Source organism: Colobus angolensis, unplaced genomic scaffold (genome assembly GCF_000951035.1).
Source record: "Colobus angolensis palliatus isolate OR3802 unplaced genomic scaffold, Cang.pa_1.0 Scaffold170, whole genome shotgun sequence".
NCBI classification, from domain to species: domain Eukaryota; kingdom Metazoa; phylum Chordata; class Mammalia; order Primates; family Cercopithecidae; genus Colobus; species Colobus angolensis.
Genome location: NW_012114822.1, coordinates 1,359,829 through 1,383,573, shown reverse-complemented (window position 1 = coordinate 1,383,573; position 23,745 = coordinate 1,359,829). Strand labels below are relative to the sequence as shown.

At 43.3% G+C, this 23,745-nt stretch overlaps 1 protein-coding gene across 1 annotated transcript in view; it reads left to right on the top strand.

Annotated features, from left to right (window-relative positions):
* The window catches only part of CAMTA1 (calmodulin binding transcription activator 1), a 938,433-nt gene that overhangs the window by 901,238 nt on the left and 13,450 nt on the right, over window positions 1-23,745 (top strand). The window contains exons 13-22 of the mRNA XM_011938305.1: window positions 3,922-4,118; window positions 4,509-4,587; window positions 4,831-5,146; window positions 5,534-6,057; window positions 12,099-12,286; window positions 13,106-13,352; window positions 14,971-15,042; window positions 18,447-18,640; window positions 19,694-19,768; window positions 22,863-22,893. Coding sequence (XP_011793695.1) covers window positions 3,922-4,118; window positions 4,509-4,587; window positions 4,831-5,146; window positions 5,534-6,057; window positions 12,099-12,286; window positions 13,106-13,352; window positions 14,971-15,042; window positions 18,447-18,640; window positions 19,694-19,768; window positions 22,863-22,893 — 1,923 coding nt within the window. The remainder of the gene's footprint in view (window positions 1-3,921; window positions 4,119-4,508; window positions 4,588-4,830; window positions 5,147-5,533; window positions 6,058-12,098; window positions 12,287-13,105; window positions 13,353-14,970; window positions 15,043-18,446; window positions 18,641-19,693; window positions 19,769-22,862; window positions 22,894-23,745) is intronic.

Here is a 23,745-nt window from a genome sequence, read left to right as displayed (position 1 = left end):
CAGCTATTCAGGAGGCTGAAGTGGGAGGATCACTTGAGCCTGGGAGTTGAGGCTGCAGTGAGCCATGATCACTCCACTGCACTCCAACCTGGTCAATAGAATAACACCCTATCTCAAAAAAAAAAAAAAAAAAGGCCAGATGGTGACTCAGATTCTGCTAGGGTTCAGAATTACCTTAGAATCTTCCTACTTTCTATTCTGTATTTTATCCCTATCTTAACTATAGGCATAAAACATAATTGAATTCAGTAATTCATATAAGCCTTTTATAAACTCAAGGTCAATATGAAAAGAGCCCAAAGAAAGTGTTTATGTAATGATTCAGTGTAGAATGACATTATACATTACAGCGTCTTTCACAGACTTTCTGTAAGTTCTATGAAGAATGTATGATATTGCCAAATACAGGTCAATTACCAAATATTGTTTCAGAGTCCCATTGGTCTTGAAGGTTTTATATACATTTCATTTAGGAAGTTCATTTTGGGGAAGTCTCCCAGGGAGAAATTATTTCTCAGGGGACCCTAAGATAAATTTAAAGGAGCTGATGGTATTTTTTATTTCCACTACTCAGTCTTTGCAAAAAAAACCTCAAATAATGACCCCTCTTTCTCTTCAAGACAAATTATAATTTCCTTTACACAGTTAAGTTTTTAGGTGAATATTTTTGGTTTTATGAACCTCATAAATATCAAGTATTAGTAATATTTCAAATAATAATAGGTTAAAATAGCATCATATGTCACACCCAAAAAGCTAGCCTCTTTCCTCCTCACATTTTCATATTGCTCCCCCATCTTCAGAAATCAGCAGGAAAGAAATGACTTGGCACACAGTAAAATATTATTAAGGCTAAGATAGGCTTCTTTTTTTCCTTTTTGACATGGAGTCTTGCTCTGTCGCCCAGGCTGCAGTGCAGTGACACAATCATGGCTCACGATGACCTCCACCTCCCAGGTTCAAGTGACTCTCCTGCCTCAGCCTCCCTAGTAGCTGGGATTACAGGCATGTGCCACTATGCCTAGCTAATTTTGTCTTTTTAGTAGAGATGGGGTTTCACCATGTTGGCCAGGCTGGTCTCAAACTCCTGACCTCAGGTGATCCACCCACCTCGGCCTCCCAAAGTGCTAGGATTGCAGGTGTGAGCCACCACACCCGCCTAAGATAGGCTTCTTTTTCACTTGATAGTGCTAGGTTTTGTTGTTGTTGTTGTTTATTGTTGTTGAGACAGAGTTTCGCTCTTGTTGCACAGGCGGGAGTGCAATGGCACAATCTCAGCTCGCCATAACCTCTGCCTCCCAGGTTCAAGTGATTCTCCTGCCTCAGCCTCCCTAGTAGCTGGGATTACAGGCGTGTGCCACCACGCCCAGCTAATTTTGTATTTTTAGTAGAGACGGGGTTTCTCCATGTTGGTCAGGCTGATCTTGAACTGCTGACCTCAGGTGATCCGCCCACCTTGTCCTCCCAAAGTGCTGGGATTACAGGCATGAGCCGCTGTGCCTGGCTGATAGTACTAAGTTTTATAAAAAATGTAATCATTAATTTATCTCATGGCTCACAGAAGAGATCTCCTTAAAATGCTTTTTCTTTCACCAACAAAAGTGGCATAAAAGGAATGGGGTATGTGGCCGGGTACGGTGGCTCAAGCCTGTAATCCCAGCACTTTGGGAGGCCAAGACGGGCAGATCACAAGGTCAGGAGATCGAGACCATCCTGGCTAACACGGTGAAACCCCGTCTCTACTAAAAAATACAAAAAACTAGCCAGGCAAGGTGGCAGGCGCCTGTAGTCCCAGTTACTTGGGAGACTGAGGCAGAAGAATGGCGTAAACCCGGGAGGCGGAGCTTGCAGTGAGCTGAGATCTGGCCACTGCACTCCAGCCTGGGGGACAGAGTGAGACTCCGTCTCAAAAAAAAAAAAAAGGAATGGTATGTAATGTCATTTTAAAGCTCAGCCACCACGCAACTGGCCTAGAATCTCATCCTGTATTAACCACTATTGAATATCTTTTCATCAGTTTCAGTTGCCTTCAGTAAATGTCTGTGTTTGCCATGCAGGATAGAGACATGGCTGTTTTTGTTTAATACAAAAAAAAAAAAAAAATTCCCTTTTCGTTCGTGTCTGGTGTGTGTGAAATGGCTATGCCTTGGCCTTTTGAGTCAAGGTCAGTTTGTGGCATGTTGGGTTCACCTAACTCTGCTCCTGTAGGTGTTTTTACAGCTCTGATGAGGCCGACGTAACAATCCCATCATGTGCCTTTTTTATTTTGGGAGGCATTTTTTCCACATTTAAAAATAAAAATCCGCGAGGAGGCATAGGATTTCTGTAGTAAGTAAAGTTTATGGAGTATATTGCCAGAAAAAAAAAAAGTACTTTTTAAATAACACCAGAGATACAAATTAGCCTAGAAGTGCCATTTATTTGGGGAAGTGTTAAACATAAAACTGCTATCACAGAGACTCAGATAAGCTGTTGAAGTTTACTAACTTTGATTTTATTTTTCTTCCGTTACAACTGAGTCATAGGAAGTAACCCATGTGGTTAAAATTAGTAAATTTCTCTTTCCTATAGCCCTTATTGTTATTAATAATGCTTAAATTTCAAGATCTCTAAATGCGCTCCTCAGTATCCTTTTTACTTTATACAAAGGACTGGATTATTATTAGATACTTCTAGTCATTTCTTTAAGGAAAAAACAATCCACATCTAAGTGACCTAATTCTCCTTCAGAAGAAGCAAGAGGCTGGGCGCGGTGGCTCATGACTGTAAACCTAGCACTTTGGGAGGCTGAGGCGAGCAGATCACTTGAGGTCAGGAGTTCGAGACCAGCCTGGCCAACATGGTGAGACCTGTCTCCACTAAAAATACAAAAATTAGTTAGCAATCGCTTGAACCTAGGAGGTAGAGGTTGGAGTGAGCCAAGATCTTGCCACTGCACTCCAGCCTGGGTGACAGAGCGAGAATCTGTCTCAAAAAAAAAAAAAAAAAAAAAAATTAGGAAGAAGCAAGAGAGTGAAAGAGCCACTATACCCGCCAGTGCAAACATTAGGAACGCTGTTCTGCTCCACTGTCTCATAACAGTTTACGGCCTACAGGAAGGCTAGAGCTGAGCGACTTTTTTTTTTTTAAGGCCATGTACGCTTTCCCCAAGGTGAATCGGCATCAAGTTCCTAATCAGAGTGTCAGCTGTAATAGATAGACTTGTGTCTTTCGAGTTGTGAACTTCAGAGAGGTGCTACTGAGCTGAAGCTAAGCACATTCTAGTCTCAATTTCATGGACGGTTCTTGGGGTTTGGGGTTTTTTGTTGTTGTCGTTATTTTTTGAGACAAGGTCTCGCTCTGTCACCCAGGCTGGAATGCAGTGGTGCGATCACAGCTCACTGTAGCCTTGAACTCCCCAGGCTCAGGCAATCTTCCCACCTCAGCCTCCCGAGTAGCTGGGACTACAGGTGCACACCACCACACCCAGCTAATTTTTGTTTGTTTTGTTTTTTACTTTGAGACACAGTTTCGCTCTGCCGCCCAGGCTGGAGTGCAGTGGCGTCATCTTGGCTCACTGCAACCTCCGCCTCCTCAGTTTAAGTGATTCTCATGCCTCAACCTCTGAGTATGTGGGATTACAGGTGCCCACCACCACACCTGGCTAATTTTTGTATTTTTAGTAGAGACGGGGTTCGGGTTAGGGTTGGCCAGGCTGGTCTTGAACTCCTGACTGCAAGTGATCTGCCCACCTCAGCCTCCCAAAGTGCTGGGATTTCAGGCATGAGCCAGCATGCCCAGCCAATGTTTCTTTATTTTCAGTGTTTTCCATTTTCCGTTGTGAGTTTCTAATCGTAAAGCATTTGTTTGCCCTACATCAAAGCGCTGATGGGGTGGAAGGCCTTTAGTCCTGAGGTCGTAACGTGCGCTCTTCCGTGACAGTGTGCTTCTGGGACTGGGGCCTTGGGGAGCTGCTTTGAGAGCCGTGTGGTCGTGGTATGCGAGAAGATGATGAGCCGAGCCTGCTGGGCGAAGTCCAAGCACTTGATCCACTCCAAGACGTTCCGCGGAATGACCCTCCTCCACCTGGCCGCTGCCCAGGGCTATGCCACCCTAATCCAGACCCTCATCAAATGGCGGTAAGGCTGTGGTGCAGCTGGCTGGGGGTCAGCCTCACGCGTCCTTGCTCACATTCTTCCTGAGCACTGCCACCCGCGGAAGAAATCTCCCCGTTCGGTCCGCTTTATAGCCGGCGAGCAAAGGGCTTTGTCCTAGGACAGTTTCCAAGGGAGTTTTATGAACTTGTTCCCAAGAAATACCCAGTAAGATAATAACTAAATGTTGGATTTGTTATTTTCTTTGAACTCCTAGCCAAATGGAGTGTCCACGCTGCCCTGGGACTCTGTTTCTTCACCATGGGGATGATATATGCCCAGTTGGGTTTCATCTTGGTGGGGTTTTATAATACTGTGGTGTTTCCTTTTAACGGTGATGAATAGTGTGATAATTTCTGGTGCTCTCCCTTATAGTACAAAGCACGCGGATAGCATTGACCTGGAACTGGAAGTTGACCCTTTGAATGTGGATCACTTCTCCTGTACCCCTCTGGTAAGGAATGGGTTCATGTAGCCCCCTCGCCATCCTTCCAGCCTGGCATCGGATGTGCCTGGTTCCCACTGTTGTCTCTTGCTGACACATGGCATGTTTTAGAGATACTTTGGGATGGGAATCTTCAGTGGCCCCACCGAGATTGCCAGCAAGGACCAGTTTGTCAGTTGGCACCAATGGCGAAAGTCAGGTCTGGTCTTGACCTCTGATTGGGAACGCTTGCTGTGTCTCCCTGTCTTCTAGATGTGGGCGTGTGCCCTAGGGCACTTGGAAGCTGCCGTCGTGCTGTACAAGTGGGACCGTCGGGCCATCTCGATTCCTGACTCTCTAGGAAGGCTGCCTTTGGGAATTGCCAGGTCACGGGGTCATGTGAAATTAGCAGAGTGTCTGGAGCACCTGCAGAGAGATGAGCAGGCTCAGCTTGGACAGAACCCCAGAATCCACTGTCCTGCAAGCGAAGAGCCCAGCACAGAGAGCTGGATGGCCCAGTGGCACAGCGAAGCCATCAGCTCTCCAGAAATACCCAAGGGAGTCACTGTTATTGCAAGCACCAACCCAGGTAAGAATTCAGAATCGTGACATCTCAGAGCTTGACAGAGATCCCGTTTGCCTTCGTGCAGCTGCCCTCAGCAAAGTCCATAGGATAGTCACAAACATTTCCGATTTTTGTTAATGTTTCTGATTTTTCCTTAAGAATGCCTAGTGCTGCCCCCTCCCCCAGTACAGAAGAAAGTAGCAAAAGTTCTTTGTTCATGCAAGAAATACATAATTTTGGAGGAGGATGATCTGAATCTGATGTATGCTCCTGGGGATATTGAAACGTTAGGGACGGGTCTTGAGTTCCGGCTTTGCGCTTGGTGTCTCTCAGGCATAGAGAAAGTGTTGATTCTTTAGGATTCCTAGTTGTATCTCCTGTCCTGACTATCCTTTCTACTGTACTTTTCAGAGCTGAGAAGACCTCGTTCTGAACCCTCTAATTACTACAGCAGTGAGAGCCACAAAGATTATCCGGCTCCCAAAAAGCATAAATTGAACCCTGAGTACTTCCAGACAAGGCAGGAGAAGCTGCTTCCCACTGCACTGAGTCTGGAAGAGCCAAATATCAGGAAGCAAAGCCCTAGTTCTAAGCAGTCTGTCCCCGAGACACTCAGCCCCAGTGAAGGAGTGAGGGACTTCAGCCGGGAACTCTCCCCTCCCACTCCAGAGACTGCAGCATTTCAAGCCTCTGGATCTCAGCCTGTAGGAAAGTGGAATTCCAAAGATCTTTACATTGGTGTGTCTACAGTACAGGTGACTGGAAATCCGAAGGGGACCAGTGTAGGAAAGGAGGCAGCACCTTCACAGGTGCGTCCACGGGAACCAATGAGTGTCCTGATGATGGCTAACAGAGAGGTGGTGAATACAGAGCTGGGGTCCTACCGTGATAGTGCAGAAAATGAAGAATGCGCCCAGCCCATGGATGACATACAGGTAAAAAGCAGGGACAGGGTAAGCCCGCAGAGGCCGGTGCGTTACAGTCGCTGTGATCTTTACGGTCAGTTTCCGAAGGTTGTATCGTTTTCTCCCCCGCGAAGGCTTCGAAGTCTGGTCTTGTGCAGAACGTCGTTGGAGTATCTTCTTTCCTTGGGGCCACATTTTCATTTGGTGAATTGGGCACCGGGGATAGGGCCTGAGTACCAGTGACCCTGGTCTCAGCAAAGCCTTCCTTCTTTGTACCAACTCCCCAGAACTCACTCAGGACCCTACAGTACGTCATCTGCTTCCTCCTTGCATTTAGGTTGATTGATTTCACTGTTTTAAGTACTAGTTAGAATATAGTCAAGGCCCTAAAAATAGCTAGGACTGGAAGCCCATGGATAGATTTTGAATTATCTGAGTGACCTTGACCGGCATAGCTATCATCTAGTCATTGTAAAGGGCATGTATGGCGTGAGGCTCTCAGGAGGGCGGTGAAATATTCCTACAGCTGATAACTGACTGCCCTTATAATAAATCTAGCAATTCCAGAATCCTTTTAGGACCTTAAACTTGTTACGGACTAAGAGAATATGTACTGAAATAAACTTGACATTAGCCTAATAAGCAAATTCCATCTATTAAAATATATAGGGGAGGACCATAAGGGCAGCCTAAAAACATGTTTGACTTCCTCTCTTTCCAGCTTCCCATTGATGCAACCTGAAACAAATGTAAAAGGGAAAAAAAGACTCAAAATTCAACAGGGCACCCGTGCCTGTAGAAGTGATACAAGGAGAGGGAGGTGTGGGGAGGAGATCACATGTCCTGGTCAGCACGTCTTGGGAGAGGCCCGATTTCTGAGCCATTCCTGCTCGTTGCATCCCAGGGGCCCCTTCTTGCCAGCCCTCTGCTGTTTGCAGGGGATGAGAAAGAAGCTTGCATGCTCACCAATGTGTTCCCATTTCTGGGGAGTTGTCGGGGGCACCACTTCTGATCTACTGTATTAGTCCGTTGTCACGTGGCTGCTAAGGACATACTCCAGACTGGGGAATTTATAAAGAAAGAGAGATTTAATGGACTCACAGTTCCACGTGGCTGGGGAGGCCTCACAATCATAGCAGAAGGCGAAAGTCACATCTTACATGGTGGCAGGCAAGAGAGAATGAGAGCCGAGCGGAAGGGGAAACCCCTTAGAAAACCATCAGCTCTCGAGAGACTTCTTCACTACCACGAGAACAGTATTCGGTTATCTGCCCCTGGGTCCCTCCCACAACACAGGGGAATTATGGGAGCTACAGTTCAAGATGAGATTGGGGTGGAGACACAGCCAAACCATATCACCTACCAGCCACTGCAGTCGTGGGGAGGACTGCCCAGAAAAATCAAACAATGTTTTAGACAAGAGGCTGGTACATTTCTTCCATAAAGAGCCAAGTAGTGAATATTTTGAGGCTCTGTAGGCCTTACAGACTTTGTCCTAGCTACTTAATGGGCCCTAATAGCACCAAAGCAGCCTTAGCATTAAAGGGAGGAGGGTGACTGTCTCCTAGTAAAACTTTATTTACGCACACAGGCAGCTGGCTGGATTCAGCCTGCCATCGTTTGCCAAATCCTGTTTTACACAATTCCTGATGGAACCCACGCCAGACACCAAAACTGAGCAATCTAGGACTATATTATAAATGTGAATACCTAGGACCTTCCCACGGTGGTAGACGTGCCCTCTATCCATGCCGCCCACCGTGGGAGACACTCGGTGCCACATGTGGAATCAGGTACTCCATCAGCATAGCTGTCATCTAGCCATTGTAAAGGGCATAGGTATGAAATATAGCCAGTGCAACTCAGGAACTGGGTTTCTAATTTTATTTAAGTTTAAATAGCCATTGGATAGCGCAGCTTTTTAGAAAGTGGCCTTCACTGAAACAGAGTTCATGCAGGAAATAGAAAATAACCTTTAAAAAATCCACTTCCGATTTTCACAGATCCGTAAGAGAATAACATCTTGCCAAATTAAGAGCGTGCGTCTATGGAAAAAGCAGCAGTCTAAAGAAAGTTTTTTAGCCACGTGAGAAGATAACGCTTAAAAACAATGAAATAATTTTTGAAAATGGCAAAAACCATTCATAGAGGAGTGAACAATCAAACCAGGAAAACTGAGCAATTATTGATAGTGTGGCTGTATGTGAGAGGCAGTTGTGAGGGAGAGACTCTTTAAATAGAAGAGGAATAATGTTTAAACAGTCTCCTAGAACTAAAATTCTAAATTATTCTAACCAAACCAGGGAAGGTAGAGAAATGAAGAGAGTAAAAGTGTATGAAAGCTCTCTGGTTCAGAGACAGTAATAGATTTTGTTCCACTCGTGATATAGATAGATGTGTACTGGATAGGCTGAAATATGCTAGTTAGAAATGTCAAGTTAGTAGGTAGCATAAAAACGGGCTACAGGCGGGGCACGGTGGCTCAAGCCTGTAATCCCAGCACTTTGGGAGGCCGAGACGGGCGGATCACGAGGTCAGGAGATCGAGACCATCCTGGCTAATACGGTGAAACCCCGTCTCTACTAAAAAATACAAAAAAAAAAAAAACTAGCCGGGCGAGGTGGCGGGCGCCTGTAGTCCCAGCTACTTGGGAGGCTGAGGCAGGAGAATGGCGTAAACCCAGGAGGCGGAGCTTGCAGTGAGCTGAGATCCGGCCACTGCACTCCAGCCTGGGCGACAGAGCGAGACTCCATCTCAAAAAACAAACAAAAAAAAACGGGCTACAGAAGGACAGGCGCGGTGGCTCATGCCTGTATTCTTAGCATTTTGGGAGGCCAAGGCAGGAGGATCACCTGAGTTCAGGAGCTCGAGACCAGCCTGGCCAACATGGTGAAACTTTGTTTCTACTAAAAATATAAAAATTAGCCAGGCATGGTGGTGGGTGCATGTAATCCCAGCTACTCGGGAGGCTGAGGCACAAGAATTGCTTGAACCTGGGGAGGTGGAGGTTGCAGCGAGCCGAGATCACACTACTGCCTGCCTGGGTGACACAGCAAGACTCCATCTCAAAAAGAAAACAAACAAACAGAAAAAAAACCAGGCTACAGAATTTCTAAGTCATTGAAGGGGAAAAAGAAAAATTTGGCCCATTTGGAAAAAGTTCAGGGATGGTAACAAAGGAAAACATAACTATAGAAATCACAGGAAACAGGAACCTTTTCACACAGGATTCATTCACGCTCTAGGAAGTGATAATTCTATTAAAGGGCAGATTTTTGGATTTGGTTTTTTGTTTTTATTTTGTTTTGTTGTGTTTTTTGAGACGAAGTCTCATTCTGTCGCCCAAGTTAGAGTGCAGGGGCGCTATCTCTGCTCAGTGCAACCTCCACTTTCCAGGTTCACGCCGTTCTCCTGCCTCAGCCTCCCAAGTAGCTGGTACTACAGGTGCCCGCCACCACACCCGGCTAATTTTTTGTATTTTTAGTAGAGATGGGGTTTCGCTGTGTTAGCCAGGATGGTCTCGATCTCCTGACCTCATGATCTGCCCACCTCGGCCTCCCAAAGTGCTGAGATTACAGGCGTGAGTCACCGCGCCTGGCCTCGGTTTTTTTTTTTTTTTTTTTTTTTATAAAAGCAAGATATATGCTACTTGTAAGAAATACAACCAAAATGAAATGAAAGAGAAACAATGAAAATGAAATGATAGAGCTATAATAGATAAATGAGTATAAAAAGAAAAAAGATAAAAAGTACAATTCAAAGCAAATTTTATATATATATAATTTATCAAGAAGATATGACAGTTACAAACTGTTGTATACCCAGCACCATAACCTTGAAACATTACAGCAAATACTAGTAAATACAAAGAAATGTGGACCCACAGTCATAGTGTGCTACTAACACCTAGCTCAGAATTTTTTCAGATCAAGTAGATATGAAAAGCATATGAACAAGTTGAACAACAAAATCAGAAGGCTTGATTTAATATGTATTTAATATATGATAGATTTAATATATATATAACTATATGCATATATGTAGTTAATACACATAGCAATTACATATATAATTGTTCTTTTCAGATATCCAAGACACATTTATGAAAACTGCTCATATACTAGGACATGAAGAAAATTTGAATAAAAATCCAAAGCTACCCATTTAAAAGCTGTCTTCTCTGAGCACAACCCATGAAATTTAGAAATCAGTGACGTGACTTTTCAGGTCCAGCTGCTGAGAATGTTACTTAAGATCTTTTTACGTTGTTACGTGTTTATAAAATGGAGGATTTAGGAAAGTGATTGTAGAGTGACAACCTTTTAGGCTTCAGAAATTCCACCTTGCTTTTTAAATATATTAAATATATATTGAATACTTTCACGGAAAGAGAATAAAGGCAAGATTTACGTCCTACCGTTTGAGTCACAAATCAAGAGGGCCAATAGTGAAGGTGAAAGAAAGCTACAATTTTTTTTTTGAGACAGTCTTGCTATGTCACCCAGGCTGGAGTGCAGTGGTGCCATCTTGGCTCACTGCAACATCCATCTCCTGGGTTCAAGCAATTCTCCTGCCTCAGCCTCTCTAGTATCTGGGATTACAGATACTGTAAGAAAGCACTAGGCATGCACCACCATGTCTGGCTAATTTTGGGGGTTATTTTGGGTAGAGACAGGGTTTTGCCATGTTGCCCAGCCTGGGCTTGAACTCCTGAGCTCAGGCAATCCGCCCTCCTCAGCCTCCCAAAGTGCTGAGATTACCGGCACGAGCTACCATACCTGGCTTAATATATTTTTCTTAAATTTTTTATTTTTATTCTTATTACAAAAACTAATTCTTGTTCTTTGATGAAAATTTATAACATTGTCCACAATAAGCATTTTTAACAGCTTTATTGAGGTATAATTTACATATGATAAAATTTACCCATTTTAAGTGCACAGGGGATGGCTTCTAGTAAATATACACAGCTGTGCAACCATCGCCACAGTCCCTTTCTAGAAGACTTCCATCTCACTCCAGAGTGCCCTGTGCCCATCTGCAGTCCATCTCTGCCCAGCCTTAGGCAACCACTGATCTGATTCTATCCCCAGAGGTTTGCTTTTTCTAGACGTTTCGTAGAAGTGGAGTCATACACCATGCAGTCTACTGTGGCTTTTTCTACTTAGCAGGATGTTTTTGAGGCTCCTTCATGTTGCAGGAGAAGCATTTTGTCACCTTGTATAGTTCCATTGAGAACATTTTCAGTTCACTTAAGAACCCAAAGTGCTGTGTTTCAGTTACCACTTCTAAGAGGTATGCAAGGACATTTTTAAGAATCAGTTCACATCTCTGATTTGCATAAAGAATATCTTAATCCAGACCAGCTTTGAGGATTCTTTTTTCTTTTTCTTTTTTTTTTTTTTTGAGTTGGAGTCTCGTGCCGTCGCCCAGGCTAGAGTGCAGTGGTGCGATCTCAGTTCGCTGCAACTTCCGCCTCCCAGGTTTAAGCGATTCTCCTGCCTCTGTAGCTGGGATTACAGGCATGCGCCATCATGCCCGGCTAATTTTTGTATTTTTAGTAGAGACGGGGTTTCACCATGTTGACCAGGATGGTCTGGAACTCCTGACCTCAAGTGATCCACCCGTCTCGGCCTCCCAAACTGCTGGGATTACAGGCGTGAGCCACTATTCCCAGTCTAGACTGGGGTCCTCTAGGCCAAGCAAAAGGGGGTGGTTAGATATTGGTTATATAACTAATAGTGACACCTCATTAATATTACAAGTTACTCTAGAACTGCCCGGTGTCATTAACTGGTTGACCCTGAGAGTAGGGAGTACATACAAGCCAGAAGTTCTCCAAGACTGGGTCTGGGGCCAGACTGTGACTTGGAGATAATCAGGTCTCAGGATCTCAGCACATTTTGGTGTATTACGTTACAACCTTAAAATGATATTTGCATTGGATTGAGGTGGAAGTCTGCCCATCTGCCTTATTTTTTTTTCTCTCCAAGGTGAGGCAGGGGAGGTAGACCTGAATAACTTTTAAGGCTCCTTTCTAACCTGAGTGTTCTGTGAACTTCTGACTTCAGGTGAACATGATGACCTTGGCAGAACACATCATTGAAGCTACACCTGACCGAATCAAGCAGGAGAATTTTGTGCCCATGGAGTCCTCAGGATTGGAAAGAACAGACCCTGCCACCATTAGCAGTACAATGAGCTGGCTGGCCAGTTACCTAGCGGATGCTGACTGCCTGCCCAGTGCTGCCCAAATCCGGTGAGTAAAGTTACCATGATCACTACGCAGGTTAGATTCCCGGATCTAACTGGAGGCAGGGGAGGCTGATTGTATTTGATGAATGCCGTGTCACAGCAGACCATACCAAGGAAGGAAGGAAGCACTAGGACAAGTTCTGTTGCCACTTTAAAGGCCCAGCTCCTATTCCTGCCTCTCCCATTATTTTTTTTACTGCTATCAGAGCATAAGAGATCGTGTTAAGCTGGGCGCGGTGGCTCACGCCTGTAATTCCAGCACTTTGGGAGGCCAAGGCGGGTGGATAACCTGAGGTCAGGAGTTTGAGCCCAGCCTGGCCAACATGGTGAAACCGCATCTATACTAAAAATAAAAAATTAAGCCGGGCGTGGTGGTGGGCACCTACTGTAATCCCAGCTACTTGGGAGGCTGAGGCAGGAGAATTGCTTGAATCCAAGAGGCGGAGGTTAGAGTGGGCTGAGATGGCACCACTGCACTCCATCCTGGGCAACACAGCAAGATTCTGTCTCAAAAAAAAAAAAAAAAGATAATGTAGCATAATGTTTCCCCTAATTCAGCTGAAGTTTTCTAAGGGCAGTAGAGTATACTGCTACTAGGTTTTAGTATTTAGCATAGTACTAAAGTCATGATAGGTGTTGGGTATGAACTTACTCAATCGAAGTACACTGGGTATGTTTAGCAACTTGCCTAACTGAATGGAAGCATGTTCCTAATTGCCCACGGTGGCTTCTGGCAGATACCATCTTAGTTCATTCATTAATATCTAATGGATTGTGCAAATCAATCATTAATCTATGTCTCCTTTTTCTCCTCTTGTTTCAGAAGTGCATATAACGAGCCTCTAACCCCTTCTTCTAATACCAGCTTGAGCCCTGTTGGCTCTCCCGTCAGTGAAATCGCTTTTGAGAAACCTAACCTTCCCTCCGCTGCGGATTGGTCAGAATTCCTGAGTGCATCTACCAGTGAGAAGGTAGAGAATGAGTTTGCTCAGCTCACTCTGTCTGATCATGAACAGAGAGAACTCTATGAGGCTGCCAGGCTTGTCCAGACAGCTTTCCGGAAATACAAGGTAAAGTAGAACAGAACCTTCATTTTGTGACATTCTTAAGATCAGGGAGGACAGAGGAAAGTCAGAATCGTGCGAATGAAAACATTGACCATTTCTTTTTTTCCTCTGAATGTGTAGAATTTTTTTGGAAGTCTCCAATTTATTAAGATTCACTGTATAACATATCTGTGTGTGTATCTGCTTTGTAAAAATATTTTATTGTAAAATATTCAGAGCATAAAGTTTGTGATTTTGTCTATTTTAAAGTGTGCAATGTGGGGGCATTAAGTATATTCACTGCTGTGCGACCGTCACTGCTACCCATTTCCAGAACTTTCTCAATCTCCCAGATCATTTGCTTTTAACAATCAGTTTTTAAACAGTTAAACATGAAATTTTTATCAAATGTTTACAAAGTTCCTGAAGCACCTTCGTAGAAGAGTTTCAGAAGCACGGTCTTCTCAGGCATCTGAGGCATAGAGAATTAACTGGCTGGGACAAGGGCCCGTCCATGGTTAGGCCAGGGCAGGAATGGAGCTCTCCTGGCACAGAACAGTGCTGATTTTTCTTTTCTTCTTTTTTTTTAAATGGAGTCACGTTCTGTTGCCCAGGCTAGAGAAGTACAGTGGTGCAATCTCCGCTCTCTGCCACCTCCACCTCCCAATGCAGGTGATTCTCCTGCCTCAGCCTCCCAAGTAGCTGGAATTACTGGCGCATGCCGCCATACCCACCTAATTCTTGTATTTTCAGTAGAGACAGGTTTTCACTGTGTTGACCAGGCTGGTCTCGAACTCCTGACCTCAAGTGATCTGCCTGCCTTGGCCTCCCAAAGTACTGGGATTACAGGCATGAGCCACCGCACCTGGCCTTGATTTTTCTATTCTACCTTGCCATCCCAAGTACAATGTCTCTTTAGTATTCCTTAAAGCAAATTTCACGAGTTTATAGAATTTTTAATGAAAGTTGTTAATGTCACATTAAATAATTCTCAGAAGCTTTAGTAAAATAATGTTAGCCAATGTAATGGTTATCACCTTGTCAACATACTGTTGGTAATGATATGGATGCCTGTTATTCAGTTAATATAAAGTAAAGTGACCCCTCTGCTGCTAGGAGGTCACGACCTAAAGCAGGGGTTTTCAACCGGAGGCCTGGGGACTAACTCCAGGCAGCCCCTGAACTCCTAAAATTAAGCAGTAAAGCTCTTCTATGTGCATTTTTGGTGGGAAGGGGACCCATGGCTTTCTACAGATTCTCAAAGTGGTCTCCAACCACTCCCAAAAAGGTGTTAAAAGCCATTAATCCTTGATCCAAAAGTAAAGTAGTTGGGGTTATCTTAGGAAAGATAATTGAGATCTGGCAAGACAAATAGTACAGTGCCTAATTTGTTAAATACTTTAAAAAGGAATATATTTTTAGTCTACTTAACATTCCAAAATCATAGTTTTATTTAGAAGCAAGGATAGTCTGAGGTTTATTCTATAAATTCATTTTTCCTCATTTATAATTAATTATCAATATTTTTTGGTAAACCTGGGATCTCAGCTCTGAGAAGGTGCATTAAATGAATAGTAATAAAAAGCTGATATTTCTGGTAGTTAATCATTACTGATTTTTTTCTCCTTACTTTACCCTTAAGGGTCGACCCTTGCGGGAACAGCAAGAAGTAGCTGCTGCTGTCATTCAGCGTTGTTACAGAAAATATAAACAGGTAAACCTCAGTTTTGCACCACAGAGGGAACTGTGCCCCACCCGAGGCCACTGAGGATCCTGGTGTGCAGTTTGGCTAAAGAGCACTACATCTAGTACCTCATTACAGAGACTTAATTTGTTTTTTGTTTTTTTGTTTTTTTGTTTTTGAAACAGAGTCTGGCTCTGTCGCCCAGGCTGGAGTGCAGTGGCACGATCTGGGCTCACTGCAACCTCCACCTCCCAGGTTCAAGCGATTCTCCTGCCTCTGCCTCCCAAGTAGCTGGGACTATAGGCGTGTGCTACCATGCCCAGCTGATTTTTCTAGTTTTAGTAGAGTCGGGGTTTCACCATGTTGCCAGGCTGATCTTGAACTCCTGACCTCAAGTGATCCACCTGCCTCAGCCTCCCAAAGTGCTGGGATTACATGCGTGAGACACTGCGCCCGGCCAGAGACTTAATTTGAACTGCCATGATAAACAAACAAAACAAAACAAACAAGCAAAAACCAGGGGAAGCCAGACATGGTAGTTGGTGTGTTCCTGTAATCCCAGCTCCTCGAGAGGCTGAGGCCAGAGGATCTTCCTGAGCCCAGGCATCGAAGTCCAGCTTGGACCTCGTCTCTAAAACAAAAAGAGGAAAACAAAACCATCTGCAATTAGACTTGCACCGCAAAACAGTTTTTGTCCACATTTTCGATCTTTTGGTATTATTGCCTACCTGAGATACTGGTCTGATCCTAACACCAGTATCTTTGCGGGGAGGATCCATGGTCCAATACTTTCATAAACTCCCTAGTAATTAGAGAACTCTGGGGAATCCAGTGTGTGATGCGGTGATTGGAGAAGGTAAATGCTGGCTATGTATTACGTTTGAGTTTGAATTACAGAAGGTATTTAATCTTTGGCCATTTTCCTTTCAGCTTCTTATGCGTTTTAAAATGAAGAATTGTTAAAATCTTTGAAAATCAGAAGAAGCTCAGAACATCTTAAACTGCTTTTGTTCACCTTAGTTAAATGTGCAACACAAATATCTAAGTACTCTTTCGTGCAGTATTACTGTTTGCAAACCAACTTGTAGGGTTATGGAACTAGTCAGATGGGAAAGGGAACTCATATTTTTGGGGCACCTAGTACATACTAGATTTTTTAGGTGCCCCATCTCATTTCCTTTTTGCAGTTATTTGAAGTAAGGAGTATTTATTTCCAGTTTACAGATGAAGCAGCTGAAGCCCAGAGAAATTACATGAATATTAGGCCTTTCTCATCATTGAGGTGGTTATAAAATATTAAAAATTGCCTAATGGAGTTTTGACTGGTTCGCATGGTAACATTCAGGCCTGTCAGTAGATTCTAGAACCTTTTATTAGATTGTGCTTTAGGTCATTCTAAATTTTTATTTCAGGAATAATACATTTTAATATGTTATTGGTCACATAGAAATTAGGGATTCTGTTACCTTGTCACAATCCAGGACTTGCCTCAGTTTCTGATAAGGGTTGCCGTTTCCTCAAGCTTCTCTAGGATTAAGCCCGATTAATAGGGGTGGGGGGACGTCTTCGGCGTCGAGCCAGTTGAGTTCATGATCCCAGAAAAGGAAGGTTTATTGTGCAAACGCTGACACCACAGTGCCTATAGCTCTACAGCAGGGAGCCGCACTGGCTTCTGTTTGGTGAGCAGGCTTCCTGGGAGCACAAGTGATACACAGAATGAAGGTTTCAAGTCTGTGATTACAACAGGTATTGATTCCAAAATATGAGTTTGCTTTTTTAAAAAAATAACCCTCCCCAGAAATTGTCATCTACAGCTAGGAAGACAGAAGGCGTTATTTTTGGAAAGAGTAACAACTGTAAAACAAATATTTTGGAAAACGGAAGGCATTAATATAGCCAGGTTGCCTTTTTTTTTTCTTGGTTGGGAGTTTTATTGATTCTGGTTTTTAATTTCATTATATTCAGCAATCTAACATTAATCTTGTATTTTCTGTTTTTCCCCCAAGCTGACATGGATAGCCTTGAAGGTAATGATGCACCCAAGTCCTCTCACAAACCATTCCACCAGAGTCCCAAACTTCACTCCCATCACCAGCTACAGGGAGGGGCCATTAAGATGGCATGGTCATGGAGTAAACGTACCCCCTTGCCAGGCCACCTAAGCACAGTGCATCTGTCCTCTGGGGACCACGTGGTTATTCAGTTGGAGTGGGTTTCAACATTCATAACTGGACATTTTTTGGCTGGTGTTAATCCATCTAAGCCAGTTCCCGTGAGCCCTGTGGCCACTAAGGAAATACCCTTTTTCCCAAAGCACTTCACTACGGCCCAATGGGTCTGAGTGTGTCACGTGCACGGGTGGAGATGACGGAAACCACAGGGGCTCTGTAGGCTACAGCATTCTTGTCTTCAAAGACTTTCAGACCAGTGAAAAGGTGAAGCAGGTCAGATAAGACCAAAGAAGTTTCTTGCAGAAGGGTCTGGGTTCTTGGACGTTTCTGAGAAGTCCGTTTCCCTCCCTCATTTCACCTCCTCATACATCCAGAGATACAGTTAGGCAGATACAGGGATTTTCTGGGGAATATTTTTCCTTGCAATGGTAAGTTGCCTTCTTATAAGCAAAGGGCTTCATTGCAGCTTCTCATCTCCAGAGTCATACTCTGTTTTATTAGAAATTTGGACATAGCATTTTAAGACCGTGGAGAGCTCTGTAGTTTTGGTGCCTAGAGACTGATGTTGAGGAGAATTCACCCTGGGCCTTCATTCCTCACTTCTGTAGCTCGGCAGCGGGCTGGGTGGAGGGCTCCTGGCACTGCCTCCTGGGCCGCCCACAGCACTGTGACAACCGTCCAGGTTTCACGGCTTCACCACCGTGTTGGTCTTATGAGTGTTCATCTTCTACAGGTTAAAATGGCTTAAAGGTGTCAGCGTTTCATGATAAGCCTTGTATTTGGGACCTTGTAACTCAGTCAGAAACTTGTCATGTGGAATGATAGTTAGAAACCGGGGGCTGACTGCTAAGTCAATTTGTGTATGGTGGGAATTGGAAGGCATGAAAAAATTATATTCATGTTTCAAAACTGGATAGGAAATACTAATCTGAAGCATTTAAAATTTTCCTGTCGAAATCTGTTTTTAGATTCGTAAACGTGTAAGGCTATTGCTATTAAAATTTTTCTCCAAGAAAGGCTAAATATTTTGATGTTTTAGGGGAAAAAAGTATGTCTGAAGGCAACCCTTAAAGTAGTTTACATTTTGGAAAGGTAGGTGTAAAGCTTCCTCGTTTGCCTCTTTTGTGATTAAACCCTGAACAGAGAATGTGATCATAGAGGGGAAAAGCATTTTCTCTTCTTCCCTTCCCAGTAAACTTGAAGGACGCTGAGCCTGTGCGGCCCCTGTTGTTACTGCGTTGCTTGTTCTTGTTTCCCCTGCAGTATGCACTTTATCAAAAGATGACACAGGCTGCCATCCTTATCCAGAGCAAATTCCGAAGTTACCATGAACAAAAAAAATTCCAGCAGAGCCGACGGGCTGCTGTGCTGATCCAAAAGTACTACCGAAGTTATAAGAAATGTGGCAAAAGACGGCAGGCTCGCCGGACGGCTGTGATTGTACAACAGAAACTCAGGTGGGTGGAAAAGAGCTCATGGAGTTAAAGCTCCCTAGGGAAGAGAACTCTGACTTCTTTGAAAGACTTGTCCTGGGCTGACATTGGAGTCTGGGGACAGGCCTAAAGCATTGGCAGTCACTGTGTTCCAGAACGTTCTAGGCGTGGTGGCTGTATACTTAACACCTGTGCTGAGTCTGGTTTTGAATATTTAGCTCTTTCTCTCTACATCCCACCCAATTATTTTGATATTGCCACCCAATTTCACCTTATATCAGAATTTGGCAGCACCAGTTTCTACTCAGAAAGTCACTCGATTATAGTAGTTTAACCCATTTCCTTTTTAGAAGAAAAAAAAAGGTACAGCCCGCTGCCAGCACTCATGTAATTTTATATAAACATGCTCTTTGAGGCTGAAGGAAATCTGATTTTCAATGTGAAAATACAAAAACTATTCTTGGAGCTATTTCTAAACAGAACTTGTCCCTAATCCTAATGTAACTGAAATGTATATGATGCTACATTCGGATTAGAGACAAGACTATTCTTGGGGCAAATGGGAAATGAGTGAAATTGCAGAATTACTGCAACCTTGGAAGAGTAATTAGGGTTAAGCTGTTCCATTTTAGAGACTGTGATAAAAATGTTGAGCCGAGTAAAATATACTGATCAGAACATTTGCACAATAGCCCAAAGAGTGTATCAACTCCCGTGAATCACCTTCTAAACTAAGAAAGCCTTTCTAATGCCAGAATGCCTTTTGCGGCAAAATGAGCTTCTAATAAATTGTGAAAGAATGTTTAAGTGGCATTTTATTTTCAGTCTTTATATAGTCTCTCTTGAAGCTGAGGGCGCCTGCACACACCCTCCTTTCTCCTCTAGTGATGCCTGGACTCGATACTATGAAAAGAGCATACGCACTCATTCCCCTTCAGATTGTATACATCTTTAACGTATGCTGTTGGCTTTGCTACATGAACTGCTTAATGCAGAGTCCTCTGTCGCTGCTGACCAGTTTCGCATATTGGGCTTTACTGTGCCCTTCTTGTGACAATAATATTCTGACTTTTTCAGGAGCAGTTTGCTAACCAAAAAGCAGGATCAAGCTGCTCGAAAAATAATGAGGTTTCTACGCCGCTGTCGCCACAGGTACACTAGTCCTCGTTTATACATTCTGCTCAGGGAGAATGATGAAGCATCCCTGACCTTCTTAACCCTCACTAACTCCTATGTAAAGCTAATCCCCCTGCAGATAATCAGGGCAGATGTCCCAAACTACAATAGGGTAGTAGAGCTCTTTAAGTAGGGATCAGGTTGCTACCCTTGGAACGCTGGTAACCATGTCAGACAATGCTGTTTGAACAATGGAGATTCATACCCGTGTTTTTCTGTTTTAATCAGGGTGTGAGGTCAACTTAGTCGGACTAGCTTTTAATATTAAGTTTCTCTTTAACCTGCGATTGATACGCCACATTGCAGTATGTTCTTTGCTCTAATCCTTTGCTATGCTAGCGTGTGTCCAAAGAGAAAACAGTTTCTAGTCTCAAGGAAGGAAAAGAAAACCATGAATTCCAAACAAGTTTTCTGATGTAGCATTTCCACCAAATAGCTGGTGCCCTCTGCTGGTCATGTAATTGCTAACATCCTTTATTATTAAGCTACCAATTAAAGCTGGTCCGTGGTGAGGAACAGGAGAGATTGCTGGAATGCAGCTGTTCAGGAAAAGAAAGACATCTGAGATTCTGGGCATATCTTCAATTAGTAGGAAATGGGGTCCTGTGACCCCAGCGTTCTGTGGGACGTAGCATCTTCTCATGGAGCTAAGCCGGAGGAATTTCTCTTTGTTCCTCAAATTTGAGCTTTCTTTACGAAGACTAGCGTCTCTACTTAGATTTCAGAGGGCTGGTGAAAGTGGTTTGTGTTCTTTATCCAGGTTAATATTCCAGTCTGACGTCTGTAACTGCGGCCGTCTGAGCTGGGTGTAGACCACCTTCTGTGTGGTTGGGTTGTTGCTCTGTGTGTCAGGAGCTGTGCAGTTTATAGAACCAAACATTAAAGCAGGCTCTTTAATGTCTTATTTCCTCTTCCTATTTAATTATACCAAAAGTCGTAGTATTCATATTTAATTGGACTCCTTGGAGGTTTCATTTTGCTTCAGTTTTTCTTACTCCTACAACCATCTGATTGCTAGCTTTGAAAATATCTTGCCTTTAAGACTTAATAGGTTTAATGGGTTATTTGTACTTTTACTTAAATTAACAAAAGAATTTATTTTTGTGACCATAGAAGAAAACATGCACAGCCACTGCATTAGCATCATGAAAACTTAAAAACAGTATTCACTAGGATAGATGGTTTTCGCCAGCTACAATGCCGTGCAGAAGCCAGCGTTCACTCGCCCTGTGCCTCCGCAACATTTACGTCCCACCGTGCGAGGATGGGAGATTTTTCACCTTGATGGCTAATGAGTAACATACCAGTGTCAGTGCTCGGAAACGGGGCGTCCTGTTAGGAAATGCGTCCCCACGATGGGTGTGGCTCTAAGATCATGAAATTAATTCTGCAAGCCTCACCTAAGGCAGCCTCTTTTCTTTATTGTTCAGTCATACCTTTTACTTTGCAGGGGACTTAGGACCAAATCGAGTAGCGGATTTTCTTTATTTGGTGAACAGATCAAGGACTCACCTGGGCCCTGTTCCTTACATTCTCCAATATGTTCATAGTTCCTTCCTCCCTTTTCCTCTTAGACCTGCAAAATGAAACACCTGAGCAAGACCCTATCCAGCACTAAAAACAATAGACTTTGGCCACTTTGAGCAGAATCACATCTTCTTTCATAACACTGTGGTTGATACTTTCCAGATAGATTTTATTTTCAAGAAAATTACCTTAACACCACTGTTCTTCAGGCCACTTCAGACAAACCAGAATGTCTGCAAGTTAAGTTGTGCTAGACTTTTTCCTCGTTTCTTCTAGCCTGATCCTCAGGCTTTGCGTGAATGTGTGGGTAACGTAGGAGCAAAAGTCCTACACTCGTCTCCCTTTCATTTTTGCTAAAGCTGTATCCTGTGTTTACTTTGAGAGAATTAAGAGAATGAGATATGTAAACAAAACATAAATTCATGAAAGGTTGCCCCCACAAAGTAAGCTAAACAAAGGAGTCCTTTCACTTTTGTTTTCAGAGTTCTCTTTCTGTAAACTGGTAGAGAAAAATTTCATGAAGATTTTTGCCTTTCTTAAGTGTATATTTTAACTGGTAATAACATCATAAGATGGATAACAAGCAGGTTCATTATGAAGAGAACATCAGATATGGGCTCTGGATTCCTGTGCATTAATTGGAATGAAATAAAAAATGTTATTGGCTCTTGACCATTTACAGTTCAGATGTTAGAAAAACAGGCAGATTTTAATCACTTCTGCACTAAGATCAGTATTCACTTCCCATTTCTGTATATTCTGTTAATATGTTCAATTAAGGATCTTGAAGAAATCCTAAAAATCTATCCTGGAAGTTTGTTTTAAACTCATATTTTCCTTAGGATGTGTGTAATCCTATTTTCATTCTGGGTCGAGTTATTTAATGTTATTTTAAAAGAAACTATCATGTCTGTTGTCCCTTAGAAGCATTAAAATCTTATTAAGATAGAAAATCTTGGCTGGGTGCGGTGGCTCGTGCCTGTAATCCCAGCACTTTAGGAGGCCGAGGCGGGCGGATCACTTGAGGTCAGGAGTTTAAGACCAGCCTGGCCAACGTGGTGAAACCCTGTCTCTACTAAAGATATAAAAAATTAGCTGGGTGTGGTGGTGTGCACCTGTAATCCCAGCTACTTGGGAGGCTGGGGCAGGAGACTCTCTTGAACCTGGGAAGCGGAGGTTGCAGTGAGCCGAGATTGCACCACTGCATTCCAGCCTGGGCGACAGGGAAAGACTGTCTCAAAAAAAAAAAAAAAAACAAGGAAACCCTCATATGACACCCTCTCAAAAAGGTAGGTAGATAGTAGCTTCAGGAATCAGTCAGAAGTGTCCCATTTCTAAGTCATATGACCCCAATTTTTTGAGACTTAAATTGGTGAATTTTCTACCTACTCATTTCACATACCCCCACCATCACTCTCCTTTTCTTTCTTTCCAAAAAAGAAACCATGTTATACTCTTTTCTGTTGAAATAAAGCTATTTGTAAGATTTCTGTTGTGACCCTCACGTGCTAATAGCTCTCTGGTGTTGTTTTACTGTCTAAAGCCCCCTGGTGGACCATAGGCTGTACAAAAGGGTGAGTTTAGCTGCCTGCTAGCCAGTTTCTCTTCTCTTCCATTTTCAGTATTTTGCTTTTTGCTTGCTTGCATGGGGCTGCAGCCTAGGTATGCCAGTAAGTTTCACATCCATTTTGAATGAAATAAAATCAAGTAAAAACTAACCCTAATTACTAACACTGCTATTTTATATGACAGGAGAACAGTCACAGACATCAGATGTACAAATGCATGAGTGAGGAAAAGGGAGGGCCGTTCGAAACCACTGCAGGGCATGCCTAGGATGTGGTGGAGGGAGCCTGGGGACGAAAACAGGGCTGGTAGGCCACATACCCGGCCAAGTAAGGCTGTGTTACATGAAAACACTCGGCAAGTGGCTTTTTGTGATTAAGATAATTTGCCACATGAAATTTTCTCAATGACTGTTTTGTCAAAATGTCTAAAGCAAGGAGGCTCACTAGGAGGTGGTACTAGGTTTTTTTTTTTTTAAACCTGTTTCTTACTGAGAATGGCTTGTTTCCCTATACCCTGCTCCTGTGGTTGCATTTTCTAAATCTCCCCCTCCCTGGTGCTGTGAGGTAAGTCAGTGTATAAGGCTGCCCTTTCAGAACAAACCCAGGACGTTCATTATAAAATAGTGAACTGGCCTTCCATCACTCGATGGTAATGCTGAATAATGAAAATGTGGTGTAAAATGTCTTAAATGTTTATATTCTACATAACAAGAGTAGGGATTCCAATAGGCTTTGAATTTTAAAGAGATGACAATGAGTAATTTTAGTTCCTGAGATTTTAGGATATGATACTAATTTGTAAGCAGGGCAAAAGGCAGAAGTCTCCCAGAAGCAACTATAATGTGTTTGAGTTCTAAT